The sequence below is a fragment of the Carcharodon carcharias genome, chromosome 10 (genome assembly GCF_017639515.1).
Source record: "Carcharodon carcharias isolate sCarCar2 chromosome 10, sCarCar2.pri, whole genome shotgun sequence".
In the NCBI taxonomy this organism is placed as follows: Eukaryota; Metazoa; Chordata; class Chondrichthyes; order Lamniformes; family Lamnidae; genus Carcharodon; species Carcharodon carcharias.
In genome coordinates, this window is record NC_054476.1 from 152,099,091 (window position 1) to 152,126,333 (window position 27,243).

At 45.5% G+C, this 27,243-nt stretch overlaps 1 protein-coding gene across 13 annotated transcripts in view; it reads right to left on the reverse strand.

Moving 5' to 3' along the window:
- The window catches only part of msi2b (musashi RNA-binding protein 2b), a 522,720-nt gene that overhangs the window by 67,493 nt on the left and 427,984 nt on the right, over positions 1-27,243 (reverse strand). For 6 of the 13 annotated variants that reach the window (XM_041197723.1, XM_041197720.1, XM_041197717.1 and 3 more), the window contains exon 11: positions 21,221-21,337. The exons of 3 other annotated variants lie outside the window; for them this stretch is intronic. In XM_041197723.1, coding sequence (XP_041053657.1) covers positions 21,221-21,337 — 117 coding nt within the window. The remainder of the gene's footprint in view (positions 1-21,220; positions 21,338-27,243) is intronic. 4 more of the 13 variants (XM_041197724.1, XM_041197721.1, XM_041197719.1 and 1 more) reach the window with 1 other exon arrangement.

Consider the following 27,243-nt stretch of genomic DNA (forward strand, 5'->3'; position numbering starts at 1 on the left):
CAACCAACAAAGTACCTTGTGAAGTGTAATCGCTGCTGTAATGTAGGAAACACAGCAGCCAATTTGTACACAGCAAGCTCCCGCAAACAGCAATGTGAGAATGACCAGATAATGCTTTTAGTGAAGTTGTTGAGGGATAACTATTGCCAGGACACAGGGGCTAACTCTCCTGCTATTCTTCCCGTAATGGCCGTGGATCTTTTACATACACCTGAGAAGGCAGACAAAGCCCCGGTTTAACGTCTCCTCTGAAAAGAGGAGAATTGGCTGCCTGGACTGTGTAAAGCTGCATGGAGGGGACCCCTTCCTCTAGAAAGGCAAGCTCGTGTTCCATTGGCGCGAGCTCAGAGGCTCACACTCCCTGACACACCCCCATTACATATCTACCAAAGGCATCTCTTGCTTGTAGTACTTGCGCCTTTCAAATTGAGAAAAGAGGATCCAATTCAAACGAGTAGACATGCGGGTCCTTGTAATTTAAAACATTATCAGGTGAAACTGCATTGTAAAATCACACAGAGGGGGACAGGAATATTATAGTCATTGTTACCTCAGCCTACGCTGTCTCAGATATCAATGCACACACTCTTCCTGGTCCCCTCATTAAGAGGAATACTTAAGAAAACAGACTGTCTGTAGCATGCCCCTCACTACGATACTTTCTGATATTTCCTAACCTGTCGAAGTAGACATGCTGTTTGTGGCTCCCTCATTAAAGCAGGAAATGAATCAAATGCTTTCTCAGCAACATGCTCATGTCACACAAACAAACCTCTCACTGGTGTTCCAGCAAACTATAATGGTGGGCAAGTGATATTGTCGGGCTCCACTGGTTGGACTGTGGAAACACTGCCCAGCTGCACATTCTGACCTTCCCAAGTGCTTTGAGCTATATAAAAGTAGGGTGAAGAGTGGGTAGTTACAGGCCTATCACTGCGGGGTGGTTACTGTCATATTTACAGGCCTGTCACTGTGGGGTGGTTACTGTCATAGTTACAGGCCTGTCACTGTGGGGTGGCCATTGTCATAGTTACAGGCCTGTTACTGTGGGATGGCCATTGTCATAGTTATAGGCTTGTCACTGTGGGGTGGCCATTGTCATAGTTACAGGCCTGTCACTGTGGGGTGGCCATTGTCATAGTTACAGGGCTGTCACTGTGGGGTTGCCATTGTCATAGTTACAGGCCTGTCACTGTGGGGTGGCCATTGTCATAGTTACAGGCCTGTCACTGTGGGGTGGCCGCTGTCAGTGGTGAGGACAGTTTGAGGCTAGCTCAAAATATCACACGCACAGCACATTGGCACAACATCAGAGTGGATGATTCAAGTATTGTCTTTCCTTTCATGCATTGGTACCAAAGGATTCAAATAAACTAAACACAGGGCTGCACAACATTCTCTAAAGGATAGCCTGAAACTGAAGTACATAGGCTAAGGAAGGGGCCTGTTTGTTGTGATGTTGTTAGCTGGGAATCCTGTGGGTGGTTTTCACAGTGATCAGTAACCCACCATGAGAAACTGCTTGGGTTCGATCTCATTCGCACTTCCTCCCCACAAAACGTACCTAACATCTTCTTTAGAAGCTCTTTTAACACTTCAGGACCTATCTTTCATTGAATGCCGTTCCAGCCCTCTTATTTGTCTTTTAAAGTGTAATTATTGAGGTCACAGGTCATTATTTGACTAGCATTCATCCAACTTAACAATAAAAATGCCAACAGTTTCTCTGTTCTACTGCCATTGAAATTCTATTTTTCTAATCCACACATAAAGTTGCCCTTCTCCTCTAAAGGCCTCTTGTCCCATTCATCATTCTTGACCTGAGCGCAACCTTTAACACTGTTCACTGTTCACTACACCATCCTCCTTAACGCTCCTTCTCTTCTGTCCAGTGAGAGTACCCTTACTTCCTACCCCCGAAACATTATTTTTAGATCTATCATCTATCTTTGGCCTCCTCTTATTTCTCATCTACATGCTGTCCCTTGGCAACATCATCCACAAATGCATTGGCGACACTAGCTCTCCCCTGCCAAAGCCTCTCTCGATCCTCCCACTGCCTCCGTGCTTGTCTGACATTCAGACCTGGATGAGCTGAAATTTCCTTCCACTGAAATTGGGATTACTGAAGCCATCCTCTGACTTCCCCATCACTAACTCTGTTCCCTAGCTACCGGCTCCATCCAGTCTCCTGGGCCACTGTCTCAGTCTGAACCAGACTGCTCACAACCTCGGTTTCCTCTCCGTCATGAAGACTTCCTTCTTCCATCTCCAAAACGCAGTCCGTCTCCACCCCTGCCTCAACTCATCTCTTGCCAAAACCCTAATTTTTGTTACATATCCAATCCTGTCCTGGTCGGCTTCCTATCTTCCATTGTCCATAAACTTGAGCTCACTTAAAACTCTGCTGCCCCAATCCTAACTCATACCAAATCTCATTCAGCCATCACCCTGTACTCACTGACCTACCCTGGCTCCCAGTCCAGCAACACCTCCATCTTAAAATTCTCTTAAAGCCATTGCATGGTCAAGCACCTCCCTATCTCCTATAACCTCCTCCAGCTTTACGACCCTCTAAGAACTCTGCATTCCTCCAACTCTAGCCTGTGGGCAACATTCCATTCCTTCAACCTCCTTTCATGGCTGCACCTTCAGCTGCCTGGTCCTAAACTCCGGAATTCCCTTCCTAAACCTCTCCACCTCTCTCTCCACCTTTAAACCATCTCTTTGATCAAGCTTTTGGTAACTCATTCTAATATCTCCTTGTGTAGCTCAGTATCAAATTGTATTTGATGACTCCTCCAGTGAGGTGCCTTGAGATGTTTTACCATGCCAAAGGTGCTACATAATGCAATGTTGTCCTTTCCCATGGACCCATTTACCCCAATGACCTTCTGCTAATGCCCTGAAGAGTAATCATGATGAATGTGCGAGTGACAGGCAGTGATCATGAGGTTTCACCTGAAGCCTGCTCAGACCCCTCCCAAGCACCAGCCAGCCCAACCAAAGACTGGCAACTTATTACTCGGACAATGGGAAAGCCAGATATCCATCGTGTTAAACATCGATCATCAGTACACCAACACTTCGGAGGAGAATTGAGCTATTGAGAGAAAAGAATTCAATCCATGTGTGTCGATGTGGGCAGGGGAGGTGGGAAAATGTTTTCTATCAGGCATTGTTTAACTGTCATGTAACAAGGGAACCTGCCTGATACTCATCCTCTTCAAGATTAACACCAGACAAGAACGAAAATGTGGTAATTAGCTCATTTTTTGCCTCTAATAATGTATAATTGCAAATGCAAGCTACATTAATTAAAAAAAAATTATCCGTTCTGAGATAAGAATATGTTTTCTGATTTAGTGCCTGACGACACGCTTTCTCTCATTAAAGATTGAAGATTCTTATTAAATAATTCACGGTTGATATCGCCCCATTTCTTGTGCACATAAGCATTTCTAATGGTTTGTAGTAGAGATGATTTGTCAAAATTTCAGTATTTGAAAAACCATAGGGCTATTGACAGGTTTTGTTATGGTGCTGTCCAGATTCATTTACAAGCTTCAGTAGCTAATGGCACACTACAAAACACAGACACGCACTGCGGACTTTTATACCGCACCAAGTGACAGGTTTTACTTAACATGCGCCATGTTTACTTAACAGCGGGTCGTGAACGTTGTAAGGCGTGGCATTAGGGATGAATGAGGCGTGGGGTGGGGGCCTTGCTGACCTCTCCGATGTCAGATCTGTTGTTTCTGACTCACATGCACCGCAGTTCCCTTTGCGCCCCTCTCTCTCTCCTCCTTCGGACCTTATTCTCACAACCAACAAGCTTTTTGGTCACCACTCCTAACTTCTCCCTCCCTGGCACATGGTGTCTGATTCTGCACCCTCCCCCAACACCGGCCCACCCCCCCCCCCCCCCCCAACCAACCCCGTCACCACCCCAAACCACCCACGGTATCTATCTGTGACGTGTCTTGGGTTAGCTTTGTGTTCAAGGCACTAATATAAATGCTTCTTGCACAGCAAAGGGAAGGGGAATCAGATAGCAGATGATGGGCTGAATGGACACCTTCTGTGCAGTACATCTTTCAACATTTCTAAGCTTTAATCCTCCCATTTTCTGTATTGCACTTAAAAATGGCCACCACTGCTGGGCTCAGTCTCCTGGCCAATAAATGCTAAACGATGTGTGGGCACTGCTGGTGAAGGGAGAAACAACATCAATTAAAAAAAATAAATTTTAATTTCAAATAAATAAAATGCTGTCTTTTTTAATTCTCCTGTTTGCCACTAAGACTCAGAGCCTTGTACAGGCAATGGTGCTGAGAGCCAACTGATTGGGAAACATTAAGACATAGCTCAGTGAGAGGTGGCTTCTCTTTAGAGATGTTTGCACCATTGTGTCTGTGCCAGCAATTTGCTAGAACAATCCATAATGAAATCCCATTTCCCTGTTTTCTCCCCATTTCCCTGTGTTCTTCTCCATTTCCCAATCACTCACAACCTACAGAATTCCAATGGATTGTATCTTTCTGTAAAGCAATAGCGAATTCCAACAGATCTAACTGCTTGTCTGATGCCTTCTATTGTATAGCATTTCAGTCATTCATTCCCGACTGTCTGAATCCTTTGTGCTCGCTGCTACTGTACATGGTTTCTAATCCAAGGATAAAATATGTCCCAGTTCTTTACCTGTTGGTTTTAATGCTCAGTGCACTAAACACTCTCAAAGCCATTGTCACAGCTTTCTGAGAGATTGTAATATGATTTAGGCATCCAATTAATTTAGTCTAAAATGCAGAGTTTTACTCAGAGATTTTGTTTAGAGTCAATTGCTGAATTAATGATTAAACAGGCTGAGAGGTTTGCAAATGGGTTATTTTTATCTCCACTTCATAGTAACCCCCGAGTTTAACGCAAGACTAGCAAACTAGCAACGAGCTTATAAAACCAGTAACGGGTTTATTAAATGAGCGAGGAGTTAATCAAATCAGCAAGGAGTTAATCAAATATGTGATGAGTTTATTAAGCATGCAATGAGTTTATTAAACCAGCAATGGGTTGATCAAACCAGTGATGAGTTTATTAAACCAGCAATGAGTCGATTAAATGAGAAATGGGTTTATTAAACCAACAACGAATTGAATCAGTGCTGAGTTGATGAAACAAGCAATGAATCAATCAAAACAGCAATGAGTTAATCAAACCAGTGAGGAGTTTAGCAAACTGACAACAAGTTTATCAAACTAGCGATGAGTTTATCAGATTGTGAGGGTGAGTGTTACAATCCCAATAAAGAAAGCCCCAAGGGCACTAGCAGATCCATACACAGGACAACCTGAGTGCCCTCCAGCTGTTCCCAGGGAAAATTCCTCACCAATAGCAAAGAGTTAATGTGCGAATGTTAGGAGAATTTTCTTCCTTTCTTAGCAGCCTCAGATAAAACCCCATGTCCAACTGAGACCTTTGAGATTTCTACTGATAGTTACGGATAGCAGTAGAGGTGTTGGAAACTGGAAACATCTTTCAAAACAACAGCAATGAATCAAGATCCTGTTCCCAGGTGTCATCGGTACACTTGCTCTTGGTGTACTCTGAAATAATGGACGGACCCGAGATCCAGAAGTCCCAGCTCCATTTTTGCTGGTAGGGGAAAGGGAGTGGAAGTGGGGCTCAGTGCAAGTTCAAAAAGACTCCATTTTCAGTGCAGCAAGGGCCTTAAACCATAGTCTGTGAGTTACAAATCTTTAGCGTTATCGTATCCTGAAGGGCGGATACGTTCTGTAGAACAGTCAAGCTGTGGAGTTATTTAAATCCCAAAACCTTTAAAAAAGCAGCCTGTTTGTGGTGAAAGGTTCAAAAACTCTAGCTGTGAAATTATTTAAATTCCCAGCCCTTTAACAAAAGTTTTTAAAAATAGGCTGCTTGTGTCAGTGAGAGCAAAAAAAAAATTCTTCTGGCAGTTAAAATAGCTGTTTGTTGACACTACCCTATGGGCTATCATCATATTATTATTATAGATTGACTGCTTTTTACAACCTATTGTCATCCCAATAGGAGGTTGAAAATTCACCGTTTGATTGACAGCCCAGAGATTATTTTAAAAAATAGCTGTCTTTGATGTGAGGCTATGAATACAACTGTTTGTTTTTATAAGAGATTGAGGGAATTCAAATCTTTTGAATGGGCTTTCATGAATGGGAGAGTTTTTTTTTAAACATAGTGAAGACTTTAACAGATATTTAGGATCTTATTTTACATTATCTCAACATGGCTCCTGAGGTCTGGCCCTGGTGGAGTTGGCATGGAGGGTTTAAGGGCAAAGTGTAGTGGGTGGGGGAGGCATAAGTTGACATGGTGTTGGCATGGGGGGGTATAAGGGCCATGGTGGGGGCATGATTTGGCATTAAGTTGGCATAGGGGTTATAAGGGGGCATGAAGGTGGGCGGGGAATCGTGGTTTGGCATGGCTGCCTCTAATCAGCATCCAGAAGTAGCCGGTCTGACTCCATCCATCACTCACTCCCCCACCAGCCCCGTCCCCCAACCCCTGTACCCCCTCTATTCCCCTTGCCACTGGAATGAAGATCCTGTCATTCAGGGGGAGTTTCTCCTGAGGTATGCATGGCAAACTCAGGATATGAAAATCCAGACCCTAGTCTCTAATTGTGCAATTCTGCACTGACAGGTTAGGAGTAGAGTTACAAGCCCCATCCTCAGACCTGTGTACTCTGCAAGTGCAGCTCCTCACTCTGGGCAGTGCTTCAGCATCTCCTCCTCCTCAACCCCAGTGAAACAAGTTTCCATAGAGTTGGGTAAGCTCTTGTTGGATTTTGCCATCCTCGATGGAGTTTCTTTACTAGCAATTCTTTCACTAACATTCTTCACTTAGCACTATTTCAGACACCAGCAATTTGCCAGTGTCTTGTTTACACTGATACCTACTGTGATATTGGTTAACACCCTAAAGGTATCAAGCAAGAACTCTGCTTATAGTTGCCAACTCTGACTGGCTGAATTCCTGGAGGTTTCACCACCTGCACTGCTGGTCCGACATGCCCATCCTCATGAAGGACCGCCTTCCCCCAGCCAACTGACTATCAAACAGATAATTCGATATGCGTTTGATTGATTCTAGACTTGTCAATCAAACAGCCTTTCTTCCCTATCTCTGACATTCATGTAACTTACAGAGCGAAGTGTTCAAAGGAAATGAGAAAGGGGGAAAAAAATGATTTATTTAATGCCCGCTATGAATTTTCTCCCTTTTTCACTTACAGCAGTGTCCTGACAATGGTACTTTACATCCTGGAGCTTCCAGGGTCATCCTGGAGGGTTGGCAACCCTAACTCTGTGACTTTCCGATCACTACATGCTGGAGATTTTGGAAACCTAGCAGGTCTTCATAAAAGCACCTGTGGCAGTGAGGGGAGAGACGCAGGAAATCAAACTCTCTCTCTCTACTGACAGACTATCTACACTCATAAGACAGAGGTATAGAAGGAACTCATGGATGTAGGGATGTGATCCATCGTATGGGCATCATTCTGACACACGGGAGGAGTTCTGAGGCATTGATGATTGACCTGAAGGTGCCCAGCACAAATGGTTCAGGTCAATCCCAGTGTGAAAAATGTTCTCCAGTCCTCTGGTTCCAAGACCTTAACAAGCCAGGATTGCAGTGGACAGGTTAGTTTGTTTTAGGGTTACTGGGGGGCCCACCTGACTTTGTGGCATTTAACTCCAGCAGGAGTGAGATTGGTAGGTTTAGGTTGGCAAGGCTATTAAGGGGTAAGGGACTTCAGATCATCCATGATCTGATTGAATGCTGGAACAGTCTGGAGGGGCTGAATGGCCTCCTCCTATTCCTATAAGCCTGGCAGAACCACTTGGAAAATACTTGGAACCGAATCACTGAGGAATTCCAGCTGGCCTTTTAAAGGGTGGAGCTTATTAGAGTCAACATTGTCAGAGGAAACAGGGACTCTCTACATTGGGACTTCCAACATCCGCAGGGACTCAGTACAGGATTGGCTCCCAGTGGTGTGGGGCAGCAGGTCTGGGTGCTTGCTGCCACCTTGCGATTGAGGTGCGCTCCCACTGATGCTGGTTGCAGCGAGTAGCTCTCAAAAGGAAACTCGATGAGTGAAAAGGAAATAAAAAAGATATACATAGAGTCTGAGATAAGGCAGATGGAATGGGAGGTGACGTGTGAAACATGAACACCAGCACAGAATAGTTGGGCAGAATGGCCTGTTTCTGTGATGTAAATTGTCACGACAGTGGATTGCAGCTCCAAATTACTTAGGAACTTTTTAAGGAAGACGTGTTTTTTTTAAAAAAGGACATGCAAACAAAAGCTGGCTGAGAATGTAAAGTAACCATTTTCTGGAAAATTCCTCTGTGGATTAGATTTGACAAAGACTAGTCCAGAGAGACTATGAAATGTCACACCTAAAAAGGTGTCAAGGCCTACTTCAGATAGAGCCACCTGAAAGGAACAGATGAAATACAAAAGACTGAACTTTAACCTCCTGTGGTTGTGGCGACAATAGCGACTGACTATCACATCTCAGCAAAAACCATCTCCTGTTGAGGTATATCTCAGAATGCGGAAATGATCTGAGTTGAAAGAAAACTGACTCTGGGTGAAAAACATGTTTGATTTTTCCCTTCCAGGAATACCCGGTGAAATGGGTTAAAAAGCTAGCCGCTGTCCTGATCTGTGTGTTCTTGTTCTGGTGGGCTAGTGTATGCTAGCGAGAGACACAGCAGAAGAAGATCAACTAGGCATCCCTTTGCAGCTTGAAGGCAAAGACTCTCTTTTTCTCTCTCTGTTGGCTGGAGGAAAGTCAGCAAAGCCACAATCGAAAAAAAGGAAATAGAACAGCTTCTTCAGCCAACCTGCAGAACCAACCGTCTTCAAACCAACTGCTTAACTGCCAAAGTCAGCTCTACCAGAATCATCCAACTTAATGGCAGCAACGTTTCACCATCTACGCCTCACGGGGGACAAGCCAAAGACTGATTCGTTTATCTTTTTTTAGCTTTTATTTTCAGACTCAACTTCTCATTTCTGATCTGTGTGTATATATGTTGCGTTTTTAATTCTTTTCCTTCAGGTTTTTAGTAACTAATAAACTTACTCTTTTTTTTAAACTCAAGACAGGCTGGTTAAAATTGGCTCCTTCTAAAACCTAAACATATTCGGACTGGGAAAAGGTATCCACGAGGGAAGGGATGCCTTTTAAAATAACCTTGTTGCGACCAGCTGAGGGAGGTTGAATAAAGAAGGGGAGCCAGTTCATCCCTCCTCACCTGGGAGCATAACAAAATTGGGGTCTCTTTTGGCAAGTTAACGATTTGGGGTATCTCATCCGGGATCTTAACAAATTGGGGGACCTCATAGCAACAATCCTGCGTCATTCACGCCATTCCCCTGAACTGAAGGGCCTAGCCTTGTGTGCAAGGCCTTTAATGAACGGCTTTCAGTGCTGCTTTAATACAATAGTAGGATGTTGACCTCTCAAGCTGTGTGTTACAACATGGTTTTAATTTCCTCTTTGGATTAGACTTTTAATGCATGCATTGTGTGTTTTCTTTGATTTCCAATGTTGGATGGAGCGGCTACAACCGGGGTCTGTTGTCTGTCAAGCTTCTTACCTTTTAATTTTGGGAGTTTGCACTAAAACTGTCCACTTTTTATGAGGTTGCCGTAATGTATCCCCTGCTAGAGAGGCTGACTTGGGCTGGCTATGAATGAACAGGCAGTTTGCACAGGCTCATGCACAAATGAAGCCAATTAAACAAGACTGAGAATCTCACTAGGTTTGTTATCCCCTGGGGAGTTTATAAGCAATTTGTCTTACTGATTTTAGTCATTGACAAAAAAAATACACAAGCCTTTAGTTCCCTAAATACTCAGATAACAAATTACACTGTAGTTACATAGAACTTACAACACAGAAACATTTGGCCCAATTGGTCCATGCCAGTGTTTAAGCTTCACAGACGCCTCCTCCCATCTCCCTTCATCTAACTCCATCAACATAACAACTTACAAATCAGGAGGAGTAGGAGGCCATTCAGCCCCTTGAGCCTGCTCCGTCATTCAGTAAGATCATGGCCTCAACTCCACATTCCTTCCTACCCCCTATACCCTTTGACTCCCTTGTCAATCAAGACTCTATCTAACTCAATAGCAATTAGGGATGGGCAATAGATACTGGTTTAGCCAGTGACATTCATCCCATGAAAGAATAAAAAAACTCAGCCTTAGAAATATTCAATGACCCAGCCTCCACTGCTCTCTAGGCAAGAGAGACCCCCAGACTCACAAACCTCAGAGAAAAAATGTCTCCTCATCTCTGTCTTAAATGGAAGACACCTTACTTTTAAACAGTGTCCCCTAGTTCTAGTCTCTCCCACAAGGGGAAACATCCTTTCAGCACAAAAACAGAATTACCTGGAAAAACTCAGCAGGTCTGGCAGCATCGGCGGAGAAGAAAAGAGTTGACGTTTCGAGTCCTCATGACCCTTCGACAGAACTTTCAGCACCTGCCCTGTTAGGTCCCCTCAGGATTTTATATGTTTCAATAAGATTGCCTCTCATTCTTCCAAACTCCAATGGACACAGGACCAACCTAACCAACTTTTCCTCATAGGATAACCCCCTCATCCCAGTAATCAGTCAAGTGATTCCTTTCTCTCTCATGTGCTTATCTAGCTTCCCCTTAAATGCATCTATGCTCTTCACCTTAAATACTCCTTATGGTAGTGAGTTCCACATTCTAACCACTCTCTGGATAAAGAAGTTTCTCTCGACTCCTCTGGATCCATTTGTGACTGTCTATTTATGATCCGGGTTCTGTTCTTGTTCACAAGTGGAAACATGTTTTCTGCATCTACCCCATCCAACTCATTCATATCCTTAAAGATCCCTTTCAGATCCTCCCTCAGCCTCCTCGTTTGCAGAGCAAGAGCCTCAGTCTGTTTAATATTTCTTGACGGTATAATTTCAGGTCAGTCTAACCTCAGTGGTGGGGAAACTATTGGAATCAATTCTGAGGGACAAAACTAGTCTACACTTGGAGAGGCAGGGGTTAATCAAGGATAGTCAGCATGGGTTTGTTAAGGGGAGGTCATGTCTGACCAATTTGAGTGAATTTTTGGAAGAGGTGACCAGGTGTGTAGATGAGGGCAATGCATTTGACATAATCTACTTGGACTTCAGCAAGGCTTTTGATAAGGTCCTGCATGGGAGACTGATAATGAAGGTAAGAGCCCATGGGATCCAAGGCAATTTGGCAAATTGGATCCAGAATTGGCTGAGTGGCAGGAAGCAGAGGATGATGGTCGAGGGATGTTTTTGTGACTGGATGCCTGTGTCCAGTGGGGTTCCACAGGGATCGGTGTTGGGTCCCTTGCTGTTTGTGGTATATATAAATGATTTAGACTTAAATGTAGGAGGATTGATCAGTAAGTTCGCGGATGACACGAAAATTAGTGAGGTGGTAAATAGTGAGGAGGATAGCCTTAGATTACAGGAGGATATAGACAGGCTGGTCAGACGGGCTGATCAGTGGCAAATGGAATTTAATCCTAATAAGTGTGAGGTGATGCACTTGAGCAGGACAAACAAGGCATGGGAATACATGATGAATGGTAGAGCCCTGGGAAGTACCGAGGGTCAGAGGGACCTTGGTGTGCATGTCCACCGGTCGTTTAAGGTAGCAGGACAGGTAGATAAGATGGTTAAGAAGGCATATAGGATACTTGCCTTTATTAGCCTAGGCATAGTATGTAAGAGCAGGAAGGTTATGCTGGAACTGTATAAAATCTGGTTAGGCCACAGCTAGAGTATTGCGTGCAGTTCTGGAATCCGCATTATAGGAAGGATGTGATTGCACTAGAGAGAGTGCAGAGGAGATTTACCAGGATGTTGCCTGAGCCGGAGAGTTTTATTTATGAGGAGAGATTGGATAGACTGGGGTTATTTTCCCTGGAGCAGAGGAGGTTGAGGGGTGACATGATTGAGGTGTATAAAATTATGTGGGGCATAGATAGGGTAGACAGGAAGGAATTTTCCCCTTTGTGGGGGGAATCAATAACCAGGGGCACAGGTTTAAGGTAAGGGGCAGGAGGTTTAGAGGGGATGTGAGGAAGATTTTTTTCACCCAGAGGGTAGTGGGAATCTGGAACTCACTGCCTGAAAGGATGATAGAGGCAGAAACCCTCATAACATTTAAGAAGTATTTAGATGTGCACTTGTGAAGCCATGGCATACAAGGCTATGGGCCTAGTGCTGGAAAAACGGGATCAGAATAGTTAGGTACTTGTTTGACCGGCGCAGACTCGATGGGCCAAAGGGCCTTTTTCTGTGCTGTAGACCTCTATGACTCTAACCTCTCAGTTCTGATATCATTCTAGTAAAGCTTTTCTTTCATCTTATCCAGCACCTCTGCGTATTAGACCAGAACCACCAGTGTAGTCTGATCAAGGTTTCATACAAGTTAAACATAATTTCTCGGCTTTCCCGTTCTATTCCTCTACAGTCAGCAGGCACTCACACATAAAGGCTGGCTTCCTGGGCAATAACCCAGTGAGCTACTGGCATGAAAATGGCAAGAGCCTGTGTCATCTACTTCAGCAGCAAACACGAGGAAAAAACGTGAGCCCTTCAGTATCACTTTCATGTTTTCTTCAAAAAGAGACATTTCTTTGAGGTGAGTTTTGGAGTTACACTGTGTGACATCTATGTGGGAAATGCTCCACTTAAACAGGCGCAGCAGCAGGAGCATCGAACCACTTACTTCCAATTGAAGGAATATCACACAAATGTACCGAACAATCGGAGGTCAAAAGCGCCAGTTGTAATTTCACATGTATGAAGGCTTGAAACGACTTTGTTAATCAAGGCTGCAAGCTTTCTGAGGCTCTGCAAATCTTAAGATGCCTCACTCCCTTGTGACACTCCCCAGCCCACCCCAAACCCGTGACCCTCTTCTGAAAACGTATAGGTGAATCTTGTGAGGGGTATGCTTTTATCCTGCCATTTCTGGTCCCATGTCAGACAGGGATGGTTTGATATGGTTGAACCACACAATTTGATCAGCTGTCCAACTGGATTTTTTCATCTTGTTACAGAGCAAAGAGATACCCAGTGTATATTTTATATGCAAGCGGCCACTCCTTTTTAATCACAACCTGATCCTGTAAGACAGCAAGAATCTATGTCATTTGATAGTACAGAACTTGAATGTCACTGAAATGAGACACATGTTGCTGAAGCTTTTCGTCTTGCACTCATCAGGACAAACGCAAGAATGCCAAATTTCAAACGATCACAACAATTTATACTACAAGAGAAAAGGGTGCTGATTGGTTGGCAAGTCAACCCTGATTGGCTGAGACGTTGCCACGGAGAATGCAAAGGGGAACAATAGGCTCCCCATGCTCCCAAGTAAGTCAAAAAAAAGATGCAAGGCCTGATCATATTCCTTTTGTTTGCAGAGAACAGGTCCCTGCGAATTAATGTATGTATCTTTGAACAAGCATAAATGAGCCACATTACAAACTCGACTGAAAAGCTTCAGCAACATCCTCCTTTGCTACAATATTCAAGAACCAATGTCCTTATTGAAAAACACGGGACTTGAGAGTGACCTGACCATGGTCTTGCTAAGAAGCTAACATTTGCAGTGACCAAAAATAGTCAAACTAAGTAGGACAAAGAGAAGAAGGTGGATGTGGGAAGGCAGAAAAGGTGCAACAGGGCTCATAGGACACATGCCACCAATGTCCAGCTTGAACACATGGCCTGAAGGATAGAAGGTTTTGGAGGCACCAGTTTCAGTTTTGGATAGGAAAGGAATAAGACATGCTTGATAACCCCTTCAATCCCTTCCCTGGCCCATCACCCCTGCCCCGCCAGGCTCCGCAATCATCAACAAACCTGCTCTGAACTTTCTGACTTAGGCCCTGCCTGCAAGCCTCTTTGGTTAGATACAAACCCAATCTGAGACACTGGGAGAACTGGACGGCTTCCTCTTAGGGAACGCTGGGCCTACCTACAAGGTCATGGCAGGGTTACTGTGGATACCAGGTGGGCCGACTTGGAGATGGGGTTCTTGTTACCCTGTCACTAATTCCGATTAGCTTACTGAGCAGCCGCAGGGACATAAAAGTTCTATTTACCATTTTGTTGGAAAGTTACAGGCTGGCATTTAAAGGGACAGTGTTTTACCAAATATAACCAGATAATCGGTGAAGGGTGATGGGGAGCGCATGCCTTTTCTCAAAAGAAAATTGTCCACCCAATGTTTGGAAAAAACCCATAGGGTAATAGAATATTCAGGAAAACGCTTTGCTTAGATAAACAAAATCACAATTGAAAGAGGGACAGTCAAGTGCAAATTTTAGCAAGTGAAATTTGGAACACTTTGGTCTTCTCTGAGTCAAAACATTTCTGATTCCACCCCTTCAAAGAAAAACTCCACAACGCTCCCGCTCTGTACCCAGTTAGCGGGTCCCAGTGGGGGTGGCACGAACTGAAGTATAACTGGCCTCTGCACTCCTGGACAGAGGAATTATTTGGCATGGTTTCCCACACCCTCAACCTCATTCCTGACTGCTACCCTGTGACCCCCGGTTGGGAAAATGGGAACGTGTGAGTGGGGTTGGGATCAGAATCAGGACCATCGGCAATCCCCTCTGGTAGTTGCTTAGCTACACAGGGACAGTGTTCACCTGAGGTAGGGGAAGAGCTGCCAACACCTGTGGAAAGGTGCCCACACCCCCCAATCCTTAGGTATATGTAGGCTTGATAGGGTATATAGAGAGAGTGGCATTGACAGGGTTAGGCTTGTGGTACTGTTCCGTTAGATGAACTGCTTTCCTGCTGAATGCTGCAGACAGGGAATAACTGATAGCAGAACACAGGTTGTAAAACTCTGCACTGGGATGCCCAGGCAACAAAGAGGAGAGTTGGTGCTTAGTGGAAATTTGGTGCAGACAGGCAAAGCGAAAGACAGGGGGAAAGGAAGGGTAGATAAGGGAGTAAGTGGGAGGTGTGGCTTGTAGAAGATTAACATGGTGGCAGCGGGAAGGTGTGGGGAACGGTGGCACAATTTTTGTCCAAAGAACCAGGGGTGGGTGGGGGGGCTAATTCCCAATTGTCCTTTGTAAAGTGCTGCTTAAACATGCAATACAGTTTCACTTGTGTCAAATAAAGTCATAACTGTTAGCAATAAGGCGTACCGTCAGACAATTGAACAGAGATTGACTACAGTCCCAGCCTCACCATAGCAAGAAATCAGCACCTTTGGGAGAGGAGATGGTGGGGAGAAGGTTGGGGGGGGGGTGGTGGAGAAACAAACTGGGAGAAAGGTGAAAGGAAATTCTGTCCAACCAAAAACAATGTCAAACTAAAGTAGACTCAATGGGCCAAGTGGCCTTCTCCTATTCTGTGCTACTCTATGAACAGATCCAGCATCATGACCATTACAGGGATCAGTCGAACACATCTAACACAAGCATGCAACTTCGTTCCAGTGTCACAAAAGAACATACAAAACTAAAGAAGAGGAGACGCAGGCAGAGGACAGTGGGGATGTTTATGAAACTGGAGGCATTGCGTATCACAGAAAGAAACTGAAGGAGGAAAAAAGATTCAAAGAAACAGGTGTAAAAATTGAATGAGGAACAAATAAGACGACATTTCTCCAGAGTAGATATGAATTTCTCGTTTTCTTCTGATTTTGTGTGCGGTGTGTCTTTTTTTTTAAATGTAAAGGACAAGCGACATGCAACTAACGGAGGAAGCTGCACATTGACAGGATTAATAGGCGAGGACAAACCTTCCTGCTGAGCACGCTCAGAAGAGTGTTTGAGATGGAGGTGCGCAGGTCCGAGTGTAAGAGAGGCGGGAAACACTGCCTCAGAAACACTCTCTCACAGCGGCCCCAACCAATCGAGAAAAAGAACAACAACAAAAAAAAAACATAACTACTCACACACCCACTGACAGAGTCATGTAGCTCACGTGATTATATTCCAGCTGGCAGATCTGAGGGACCACCCAGGGATCCTGAGAGGGCAGGGACTATGGAGAATGAGCCAAAACTCCAAACCCAGATTGGACAGGTTGTTTTTCCTGTGCGTTGAGGTGCACCTCTCTTTTTTACACTCCATCCCCACGCCCCCAAACCCCCATTCTTCTTCTCTCTTGTTCTTCATTCCCTGCACCCACCAACGCACCCCCCCACCACCCCCCACCAGTCACGTTCACCCAAAGTCAAAACCTAAACTCTGGCCGAGTGGATAGGTGACGTGATTTGACCCTAGATGTCTACCGTTGTGGCTGTGAGTCAAGCACTGAAGGCAAGGTGAGGGGAAGGCCAGCGACATTTTCTTCCCTTCTATCCCAGCGAGCACTTGGCACTTTGCTCCAGTGGGAATACCAAAAGACCGGGAATTCCACGACCAACAGACACCATGACAGCATTCCAAGCACCAATTGGATGGAACAGAGCCTTGCATCTCCTTGTGGAAAACTTTTGGGAGAAATGACGTCAAATAGATGTAAAAGTAAGACTTTAACGGGAAACTCTCCGAAACGTTTTAATTTAATTCCTCCGCGGTTTCAGGTCAATTGACTTCCAAAGTTTGGCGCAAAATATGGAAGTGAAACGTCATTAACCGGGTTTTGTTTTCCGTGACCCAGGAGCCCAGCTGGTTTGTCACACAGCCGGTGAGGTAAGGCTGCTGCAACCTTTGAGGTGGGGGGGGGGGACAGCAGATAGATACAAGGAGGTGCTCTGTGGAGCGGGGGTGGGGTGGAATGGGGGTTGCGCGGGGAGGGGAGCGTATCCGGGACAGTGGGATTAGTTTTGGAATATCCGAATAAAAGAGGCCAGCGCAGCTTTGAAGGAGGTGAATAGTCAGTTCCTGTGCTGGAAACATCTATCCCAGAGTTTGAGGAATCACAACTATTCCTCCGATATTCCTGACTCAGGTAATGGGGTAGAGAGCCACGTGGGGCCAAGTTTGCCGATGACACAAAATAGGTGACGTGACTAAGTGCTGTAAGGTGGAAGCATAAATTTACAAAGAGATATTAAAGGATGAAGCAAATGGGCAAAACTGTGGCAAGTGGGTTTCAATACAGGCAACCACAAGATAAGATGGTTAAACAGGCTGTAGGTAAAGAGAGAGCTGTCTCTCTTTTTCTTCCTAATTGCACCCCCCCCCCACCCCCCCCCATCCCCACCATCATCCTTCCCACGGTGGGAATCAGGTGACCTTTAATTTGCCAGCCTGGCTTGGGTGGAATTATCTCAGTTTCTGACTTGGTGCTTTGGTGTGATGGCTGCAGTAGAGGAATAGCTCATTCCACAGCAAAGAGGAAAAAATGTTCACTGTTCCCCTCGCCCGGTTACTTAGGCCAGCACAACACTGGAGCGAAAGGCTACGAGATATAAATTAAAATAAGACTTGCATTTATATAGCCCCTATCATGGCCTCAGGATGTCCCAAAGCGCTTTACAGCCAATCAAGTACCTTGGTAGTCACTGCTGTAATGTAAGAAATGCAGCAGCCAATCTGTACACAGCAAGCTCCCACAAACAACTACAAGATAGTAACCAAGTAATCTGTTCGACTGTTGTTGCTTGAGGGAAAGATACTGACCCAAGGCACTGGGGATAACTCTCCTGCTCTTCTTTGAAATGGTGCCATTCGACATGTCACATCGATCTGAGAGAGCAGCGATTAATGTCTCATCTGAAAAACGGCACCACTGACAGTGCAGCACTCCCTCAGTATTGCACTGGAGTATCAGCCTGGATTTTGGAGTTCAAATCTCAAGAGTGGGGCTTAAACCCACAACCTTGTGACTCAGAGGGGAGCATATGCTACCCAGTGATTCATGAGTCAGGAGCATGAGGAGTGTAGCTTCACCCTCCAAGGAAAGAGGTGGGTAGGGATCTTTGCTGAATTACTTTGAAATTCAGGCCAACAAAAAAAAAATGACACTTAAAGCATGGGATAGGACCTTGTCTTCCAAAGCGTCAGGCAAGAATTATAACAGCTCGATGTCTAGCTCGTCATCAAGTTAATAGAAAAGGTTCAAATGGAGTTTGGGATTCTCCCCACTGTTGAACGCTGTGACTCTCGTCCAGAGGTTACGAGGTTCAAATCCCAACCTTGATCTGTACCCAGCAACTCAGACCGGTCAAATTGCACCAGCTTTGCAGGAGGACCTCAGTGTACAGCATTGCATGCAAACGGAGAGCTCCACAAGAAGATGGACGGGAAGTAATGGGCTCCTGGGGGAAGAATAAGCCTTTTCAAGCAGTTGGTGATTAACAAGCAAAATGGCTACCCAGTACAAAATGGATGACGTGGTCAGGGGACAAGCAAGAGTTAAGGTCGGGGAAGCCCAAGGAGGGGGAGATTGTGAGCGTCCCCTTACCCCTTTCACTCCCACGCATCTGCATGTCGCGCAGGGTAAGAGAGAGACAAAGGGTAACAGATGAGAGCACACAGTGCGAAATGTCCTTACAGCTCCAGTTAATAAACCAAGCCTGATTTGGTCTGGTTCTTGAGAGGGTTCCTGCGCCTCTCTTTTTGTTCACTCATCCACTCGGGTAGCAGCCGGCCTTGGAGATGAAGAGAAAACGCTGGGGTTGGAGGGGGCGTGTGTTTGTGCATCTAGGATTCTAGTAGGGAGGAGCAGCCACATTAATGATTTTGTCCTCTCTGTAAGACATGTCTGCGTCCTGCTTAATACAGTGCGTAGTGTAAATATTTGATATGAACTGTAGCTAAGTCTCATTCAACAGAGCTTAAAATTGTCCAGAGATATGTGAAACATCTGCTTCACCTCATGAGGCCAAACAAAAATGGAATGGCAATTTTTGGAGTTTGGCCACCAGCCCTCAACCTACTGAATATCGGCACCCAGAACACATCAGGACCTAGCGCTGTCCTTCAAACCTGCCAGCCAGAGTGATCTCAATCTCCATTAAATTTTGGTTTTATTGCAAAGTCATAAATACCCACAAACTTTTTTTTGTAAATGATTCAGGCATAGAATTGTCAAATGCTCCGTTCTGATTTAATCTTTTTTTTTTGAAAATGGCACCAAAAGCACTCTGATTAAACAATTGGAGCAAAGTTAAAATAAATCTATCCATACTCTGTGGCCTGAGGGGTCATGTGCCAGATTAGCTGGTTAGGGAGGTACAAGCGGTAGGAACGTTGTTGGGAGGAGTGGGGGGGGGAGGTGGTGGTGGTGGTGGGAGGAAGGGAGAGAGAGAAATAAAGAAAGAGAAAGAGAGAGAGAGGGTAAAGAAGGCCAAAGTAGGTTGGAGGGATGGTTGAATGGAGGGATAGATGGGGAGAAAGAGATGATGGAAGGGAAGAAAGGAATTATGAGAAGGGTCAGAGAGGAGATGAAGGGGTCAGAGAGAAAGGAAGGGAGAGGACAAGGATGAAGCAAAAAGAGCTGGGGGATGGAATGGACAGAGGCGAATGAGGTGAAAATGAAGGATAAAGAAGGGGAGGAAAGAGGACGGACAGCCGCTTGGTAGTATAGAACTTGAGTATTGCTGAAAAAATGAGACATGTTGTTGAAGCTTTTCATTTTGCACTCACCAGGACAGACACAAGAATGCCAAATTTCAAAGGAAACAACAATTTATACTGCATGAGAAAACGGTGCTGATTGGTTCGCCAGCGGACTCTGATTGGTTGAGGTGTTGCCATGGAGAATACATCAAGAAACAGTTATCCCCCTGAGCTTTTGTTTAAACTCAAAAAAAGCAAGCTGACTCTGATTAATCGAAACATTGCATGGGGAATGCACCATACTCAACCAGCCTGCTTACAAAACTCAGAACATAGTATCCAATATTAGATGTCCTTCCACAATTGGACAGCATTTACTGAACAATACTGAATGTGTTAAGAATTACACTAACAACCAATTTAAGATTATTAGTTGTTCTCACAATGTGACTCCCTTACGCTCGCTAGAAGATACGTATATTCATTTGCAGGGCCCTGTCCTCTGTAAGCAGATAGAACATGTCCAGTCATTGAGCCTTTTTCAATTAAACAAAAGCATTGAGGGCAACTGTTACCTGGTGCATTCCCCATGGCAACACCCTGATCAATCAGAGTCGACTTGCTCTTTTCGAAGTTAAACAAAATCTTGGGGGATAATTGCTCCATGGTGCATTCTCCACGGCAACGCCTTGACCAATCAGAGTCCACTTGCCAAACAAACAGCACCATTTTCTCATGCAGAATAAATTATTGTTCGCTGTGAAATTTGACACTCTTGCGTCTGTCCTGATAAGTGCAAGATGAAAAGCTTCGAAAGCATGTCTCTTTTTTCAGCAAGGAAGACAGAGATGTGAAAAAGAAAGGACATGAATGAGGAAGAGAAAGAACAGAAATGGGGAAGAGTGAGGACGGATGGAGAAGAGAGAGAATGCAGGTGGGGCAACAAGAGAGGATATAGGAGAGAAGGTAGAGAAGTGAGAAGAGAGAATGGAAGAAGAGAATGGGAAAGAGAGAGAGAGAGAAAGAGAGAGAAAGAGGACAGGGAAAGGAAGGACCAGCTTTTAATTTAAGACACGAAGACTTGAGGAAGTGGCAGCAATTTGAAAAGTAATAATTGCTTCCTCAAAACATTTTTTTCTATTGTTCTTAAAAAAAAGTACAGGATTGAATGGGGCCCTAATCCAGTAACTGGCCAATCACCACACTCAGCATCACAGTTAAAACCAGCACACATAATTCTGGACTGGCAATCCTTTGCAAGCAGCACATGTTTGCATGGAACGTAACTTTGGAACGACACCTTAACCCTCGTCCTCCGTTTAAAAAAGCAAGCGACTGTTCTCGTACCCACCCCTCCTTCATTACAATATGCTTGGAAGCTTGTCTTAACTACGGCCTCCCCTGCTACTGTGCTCAAGGCCAACTCACACTTGGAGCCTCTGCTTAAAAATGCAGGTAACCTTTCCCCACCTCTGACCTCACCCCCAGCCCACCTTCCCCCACCCCCCCTCCCCTGCCCCCCTTCCCACCACCTCCCCCCCACCCCCATCCCAGGAGACAGGAGCAAGGTACCAACAGAGAACCAACAAGAGAGTGACGATGGACAGCTGCAGCCACACAGAATACCGACAGAGTTTTACCTGCCCCTACATTCTGAGGGTATGCCATGTAGCCGCCTCTTCCACGGGCGCCCCTACCTGAGCCTCGCGCTGCTGCCGCTGCCGCTGCTACTGGGCCGTAGGCTGCTGCTGGGAAGCCTGAATGGGGTGGGGGGTGGGGGGGGGGGGGGGGGGGGAGGGAAAAGAAACAAGAAAAGGATGTGTAAATCTGCTTTAGATAGAACCATACAGCACAGGAGGAGGCCATTCGGCCCATCGTGCCTACGCCAGCTCTCCAAAGGAGCTGTCCAATTAGTCCCGCAACCCCCACACTCTTTCCCCGCGCCCTTGCAATCCTTCCCTTTTCAAGTAGTTATCCAATTCCCTCTTGAAAGTTATGACTGAATGCGTTTCCACTGCCCTCTGTGGCAGCACATTCCAGGTCACAACAACGCGATGACTGAAACTAACTTCCCCTCAGCTCCCGCTCGGGTTATTTTATCAGTTGCCTTCAATCTCTGTCCTCTGATTGCCAGTCTTGCCGCTGTACAGCATATAAAGAAAGCTCGAGAGTTTACAAGAGCCCCTTGCATGATCTCAGGGTGTTCCAAGACGCTTTGCCACCATTTGAGGTATAGTTGTAATGTAACGTAAAGTTGTAATGAGGGGAAACATGACAGTCAAGTTGCACACAGCAAGCTCCCACAAATGGCAATTAGATGACCAGATCATCAGTTTCTTGTCCTGCCACAGGCAGGAAGGAGACTGGCTTATGCAGGCCCACACCCGGCAATAGCCCCGGTTCCCAGAGCAGGCGGTCATGATTTTATGCCAGGGCTTTTCCAACGCACCTCCCAACAACCTCTATCCTGCCCTCTTTTCAAAAATAGAGTCTTTCATATCGCGTGAACCCTTGTCAACGGAGTCTTTGGTGGGAAAGGTGTCGGGCTGAATCACGTGGAAGGGGTGATCTCGGGTTCAAACCACAGTTTGGGCCGAGTCAGCTAGACTCACTCAGGGGTGTGAGAGGCACAGATTCCTTACTCTGAAGAGCTTTTGTTAGTCATCATAAAAGCCAACTTGCAGCCCAATGAATTTCCTCCTGATGGTGTAGTCTTTTTTTCCATTATGTCAGGAAGCCCAGCAGCCAATTCATGCACAGCAAGGCAAAATATTTTTTCTCCTGATATAAATGTAGCAATAAAGCAGAAAAAGGAAAGGGTACAGAATAGTTCTTGAAGGTGTGCTCTATCAGCAGAGCTCAAAAAAACAAAATGGCAAGAAATGAAGAGCTAGCAAGGCTCACAAAGGGTTAAACTAATGAATCTTTGCTTATTAGTGGCTAAGCAGGCTCCAAAGGTCTCGGTGCATCGTGGGAATAAGGCTGCTGGCTCCATTTAATTGTTGCTATGGAGAAGAAGCCCATTCCCAAGAGTGATGAACTGGATTCATTATCCTGCAGATTCTCCAGCTCTTTCAAATGGAAACTCGATGTCAATGCACAGAAATTCAGTGTGGGATTCACAATGAGTTTTGGTTTAACTTGTCTTACATTTTTCCCGCCGGGTGAGGGGCTCTGACAGGCCTATCACTCAACCCGATTGGTTCGCTTTGTAGGATTGGGGGAGGGTGCCAGGGCATTGCCCATGGACCTGCCCAATTCTGCCGTCCTGCGGACACGGGTGTCCTGTCCCATGCTCCCACACATTCCCCGTAACCCTACAATTTTTATTTACCTTCAGCAATTGTTTCCATATGGGGTTGCAACATAATTGTGTTTAGTTGGACATCTTGAGGAAATTTGTTGTACATTACTTCAAAATCAAGTCTAGAATTTGTGTGGGGATGTATCAAAGTTCAGAACGCAACATTAACAAACGCACACTAATCCTGCATTGGGTTATTCCTAGAATACAGATCAGGCTTGGGGGTTAAATGGCCTTTCTTTCATTCATTCAAAGAACATGGGCATCGCTAGCAAGGCCAGTATTTATTGGCCAGTATTCGTTGCCCATCCCTAATTGCCCTTGAAAAGTTGGTGGTGAGCCGTCTACTTGAGCTGCAGTTCACGTGGTGTAGGTACACCCACAGCGCTGTTAGGGAAGGAGTTCCAGGATTTTGAGCCAGCGACAGCGAAGGAACGGCCGATATACTTCCAAGTCAGGATGGTGAGTGGCTTGGAGGGGAACTTCCAGGTGGTTGCAAATCTGTTTGCAGGTCTGTTTCTCTCTCCACAGATGCTGCTAGAGCTGCTGAGTTTTCCCAGCATTTTCTGTTTTTGTTGCAGGTGGTGATGTTCCCAAGCGTCTGCTGCACTTGTTCTTCGAGATGATAGCGGTCTTGGGTTTGGGAGGTGCTGTCTAAGGAGAACTGGCAAGTTGCTGCAGTGCGTCTTGTAGATGCTACACACTGCTGCCACTGTGCGTCAGTGGTGGAGGGAGTGAATGTTTGTGGATGGGGGTCAATCATGTCGGCTGCTTTGTCCTGGATGGTGTCAAGGTGTTAGAGCTGCACTCAGGCAAGTGGAGAGTATTTCATCACATTCCTGACATATGCCTTGTAGATGGTTGCCAGGTCTTGGTGAGTCAGAAGCTGAGTTACACACTGCAGAATTCCCATCCTCTGACCTGCTCTTATAGCTATGGGGGGGCGGGGGGGGGTGGGGGGAGAGAGAGAGAGAGGAGGGAAGAAAGGGTGGGGGGGGGTGAACAGTCACCTGATGGTAATGTCACTAGACTAGTAATCCAGAGGTCAGCTGGTGGAATTTAAATTTTTAATAAAAATCTGGAATTGAAAGCTTGTTTCAGTAATGGTGACCATGAAACCATTATTGATTATCGTAAAAAGCCATCTCATTCACTAATATCCTTTAGGGGAGGAAATCTGCCAACCTTACCTGGTCTGGCCCTACATGTGACTCCAGACCCACAGCAACGTGGTTGACTCTTAACTGCCCTCTGAAATGGCCCAGCAAGCCACTCAGTTCAAGGGCAATTAGGGATGGGCAACAAATGTTGGTCTTACCAGCAACACCCACATCCCATGAATGAATAAAGATAAAAAAGCCACAGCATTTACTTGGCTGGTCCAGTTATGGCCTACTCCTATACCTAGCAGAGAAGATGCAAGATAAAAAATGGGTTCCTGATAGATGCTAATACAAAAACCTTTTGGACGAAAGGTAGCCTGTCAATATTAATGGCATCGCTGTATAGAACGGGTCTTCTAGACTGTTCCTCCTAGCCCGGAGAGGAGAGTGGGTGGGTGTAGGGGAGGAGTATGTTTAATACGTGGATATCCATTTGCCGTACCAGGCAGCAGAAGACATTCTGTGAAACGCACTGTTTTATTGTTAAACTAGAGCTCAATACGAATACCAGTTTCCAATCTTCCTTTCTGGATCCTCTCCCCATCCAGAAGCTAGAAACCCCTCGACTGAGGAGAAACCCAGCTCCTAAGTACAGGCTTCAATGAGCATCACTTGCTCTCAATTCACTCTGAGAGGTGTCCTGTTTTAGTCTTAATGGGACCTGCATTTCAAACGTCGTCAGGGTAAAGGGTACTTTGGTCAACTGTCTCATTCCAGCCAGCTATAACACTCAAGATTAGTTACTTCAGTGTAAATGGCCAGGGAGTTGAGTGAATAACACTTCAGCCAGTATTCCTACTCCTGACTTGCACCCATGTGTGTGCAAATAGCCCACACAACATGAAGAATGGCTCCTTGATCCAGGTCCTGAGGAGCAGTTGGCACCTGTGGAATGGTAGCCCTTGTGAGAGAGGATGGATCAAATTGGGTAAAGAACTGGGGAGAGTATAAAGGAGGCAAATTAGTGATGCACTGGAACAGGTGTACAGCCATTCAGCCCCTCAAGCCTGCTCTGCTGTTCAATGTGATCATGAATTTTTACATATTTTTTAATATCAAGGAGCACATACTCCACTGCACAACCTCCTGTTGGCAATTTTCTCCATCTGACGCACAGGAATGTTTAGAATTCAGAGTTGCAAATGGTGGGAAATATCCACATCTATCAGCTCCGCTGCAGGAAAACAATCGTCCCAAGGCCTAGGCTTTCAATCAAGCCAGCAGCTGACAGTCAAAATGCTTCAAGTGGAGCTATTGTCAACTTGGGGCAAAATCAAGTCTTTTCTGGTGCTCCCAACTGAGCATGGGAGAGTGCAAAGGAACAAAGCTGGAGGATGTGCAAACAGCAACATGCTGATAGCTCTCCAGGAGCATAACTCTTCCTGATATGTACTTGTACTGCCTATGGCGGTCTCTCACTCACAACCCAAAGAACAAACTCTTCCAACATCTGTGCTGGGAAATTTTAAATTCTGAATTCACAAGGGGTGGAAAAACAGCTTGGGCTGCGAGAGTCGTTTTAAAAATTGCCCAGCATTCGGAGAGGAACGTGAAAGGGCTCTTGGTTTCTGAGAGAATAGCAAATATCTTAAATTGACTGCATCTAATTACCTACCATTTCCCTAACTGTGCTGACAGACACAACGCGCAGATACAGACACACGCATACACACTGGTACACGCAGAAATAAATAAGCACCCACGTACACACACACACACACCTAGACCTATATTTGCTTCCTTTTTTACCTTCTCTGCTTCCTAACATCCTCGCTACGAGAAAGTGTCCAGTAAAAATCGATGGTGCCAGCAGGTGGGATGGAGGAAAGTGTCACTTAATCCTTCATTTAAAACATTAAACAGACACACAACAATGAAAGAATTTAGGCACATCAGCTTTCAGGCACGGTTGGAATGGCCAACTTTGCGAAATCGATGAAGCTGCTATTAAACTATATGCAGAGGGACGCGCTGAAAATGCTGCAATGCCAGGATAATATACTAAGTGGCCTTTGCACACACCCCTCGTCAATCTGATCTTGACCCTGTGCACCGAGGACGAGGGGCCAGTAAAATTCTGGGACTGCAATTGGGACCCCAGCAGTTCACAATTACTGCAGGTTTTAATTCTGTTACACGCTAGTAACTCTGTCAGTCCGTGAACTAAATGTAACCCAGATTCAACAGGTTCAGACACAGAGGGACTTTCAGCCCATCTTGACTTTTTAAAATGGTTGTTTGTTCCCTGGACAGGAAGGCAATGGGCCAGATTTTTGTGACTGAGACTGTTAGCTTGAGGAAGGACTCTTCCCGGGGAGGGGTGGGTGGCAGGGGTTGGGGGATGGTGGTGGTGGTGGTGGAGATGGGTGCGGGATAGAGTCAGGCCCAATGACCCTGGAGGCAGATTCTAGATGGCCATGGGGGCATGTGAGTACCAAGGTGGGCTGGTTAGGATGCCCACCCGGGTTCTCTGTAATAAAAGCAGTTAGGCCTGCTGGGTTTCACCCCTCACCCACTCCCCTTGGCCTCTCATACCCTCCATGCTAACTCATATCCCCCAGCCACTCCCATGCCCTCTCATGCTCTCCATGCCAACTCAATGCCAATTCATGTCCCTTCAATGCCCATTCACCCAGTATGCACTGTGTAAAGGTGGGGTTTCCACCTCTCCTTGTTATGCATGCTTAGCTGAGAGCCCAGACCAATAAAAGCATTAGCTCAGCTGGGAATCTGTTTTGACAAGTGAAGTGAATTGCTGACTTTGCTTGATTGACATCTTTTAAGTGGTTATAATAAGCTGTTATTTCTGTGATCTATTTTGTCAATGTCTCAATGTTTACAGTTAAGAGGACTGAAGTGTTTGAAGCTTCTGTTGTTCATCCTTTCATGGTCTGTCTGATTGGCACTTTATCAGGTTGTGGGAACAACAGCTTTTTAAAAAAGAACATTTCTGAATGGCTTATTTTTTTCCGCAGCAGTTCTACACTTGCCATTGTTAATCTTTGGCTCATTTCTTATGTACACAGTGCATACTAGGTGAATGAGCATGCATTAGCATTGAGCTGGCATAGAGAGTATGAGAAGTCGTGGGGAAAGCCACAAGTAAGAACTTACCTTTGAAAAGGTTCCTGAAGCTAGACTTTGGTTCATGACTCCTCTGAGGGGCCAGGCAACCATTAAGCTTATTGAAACAGCT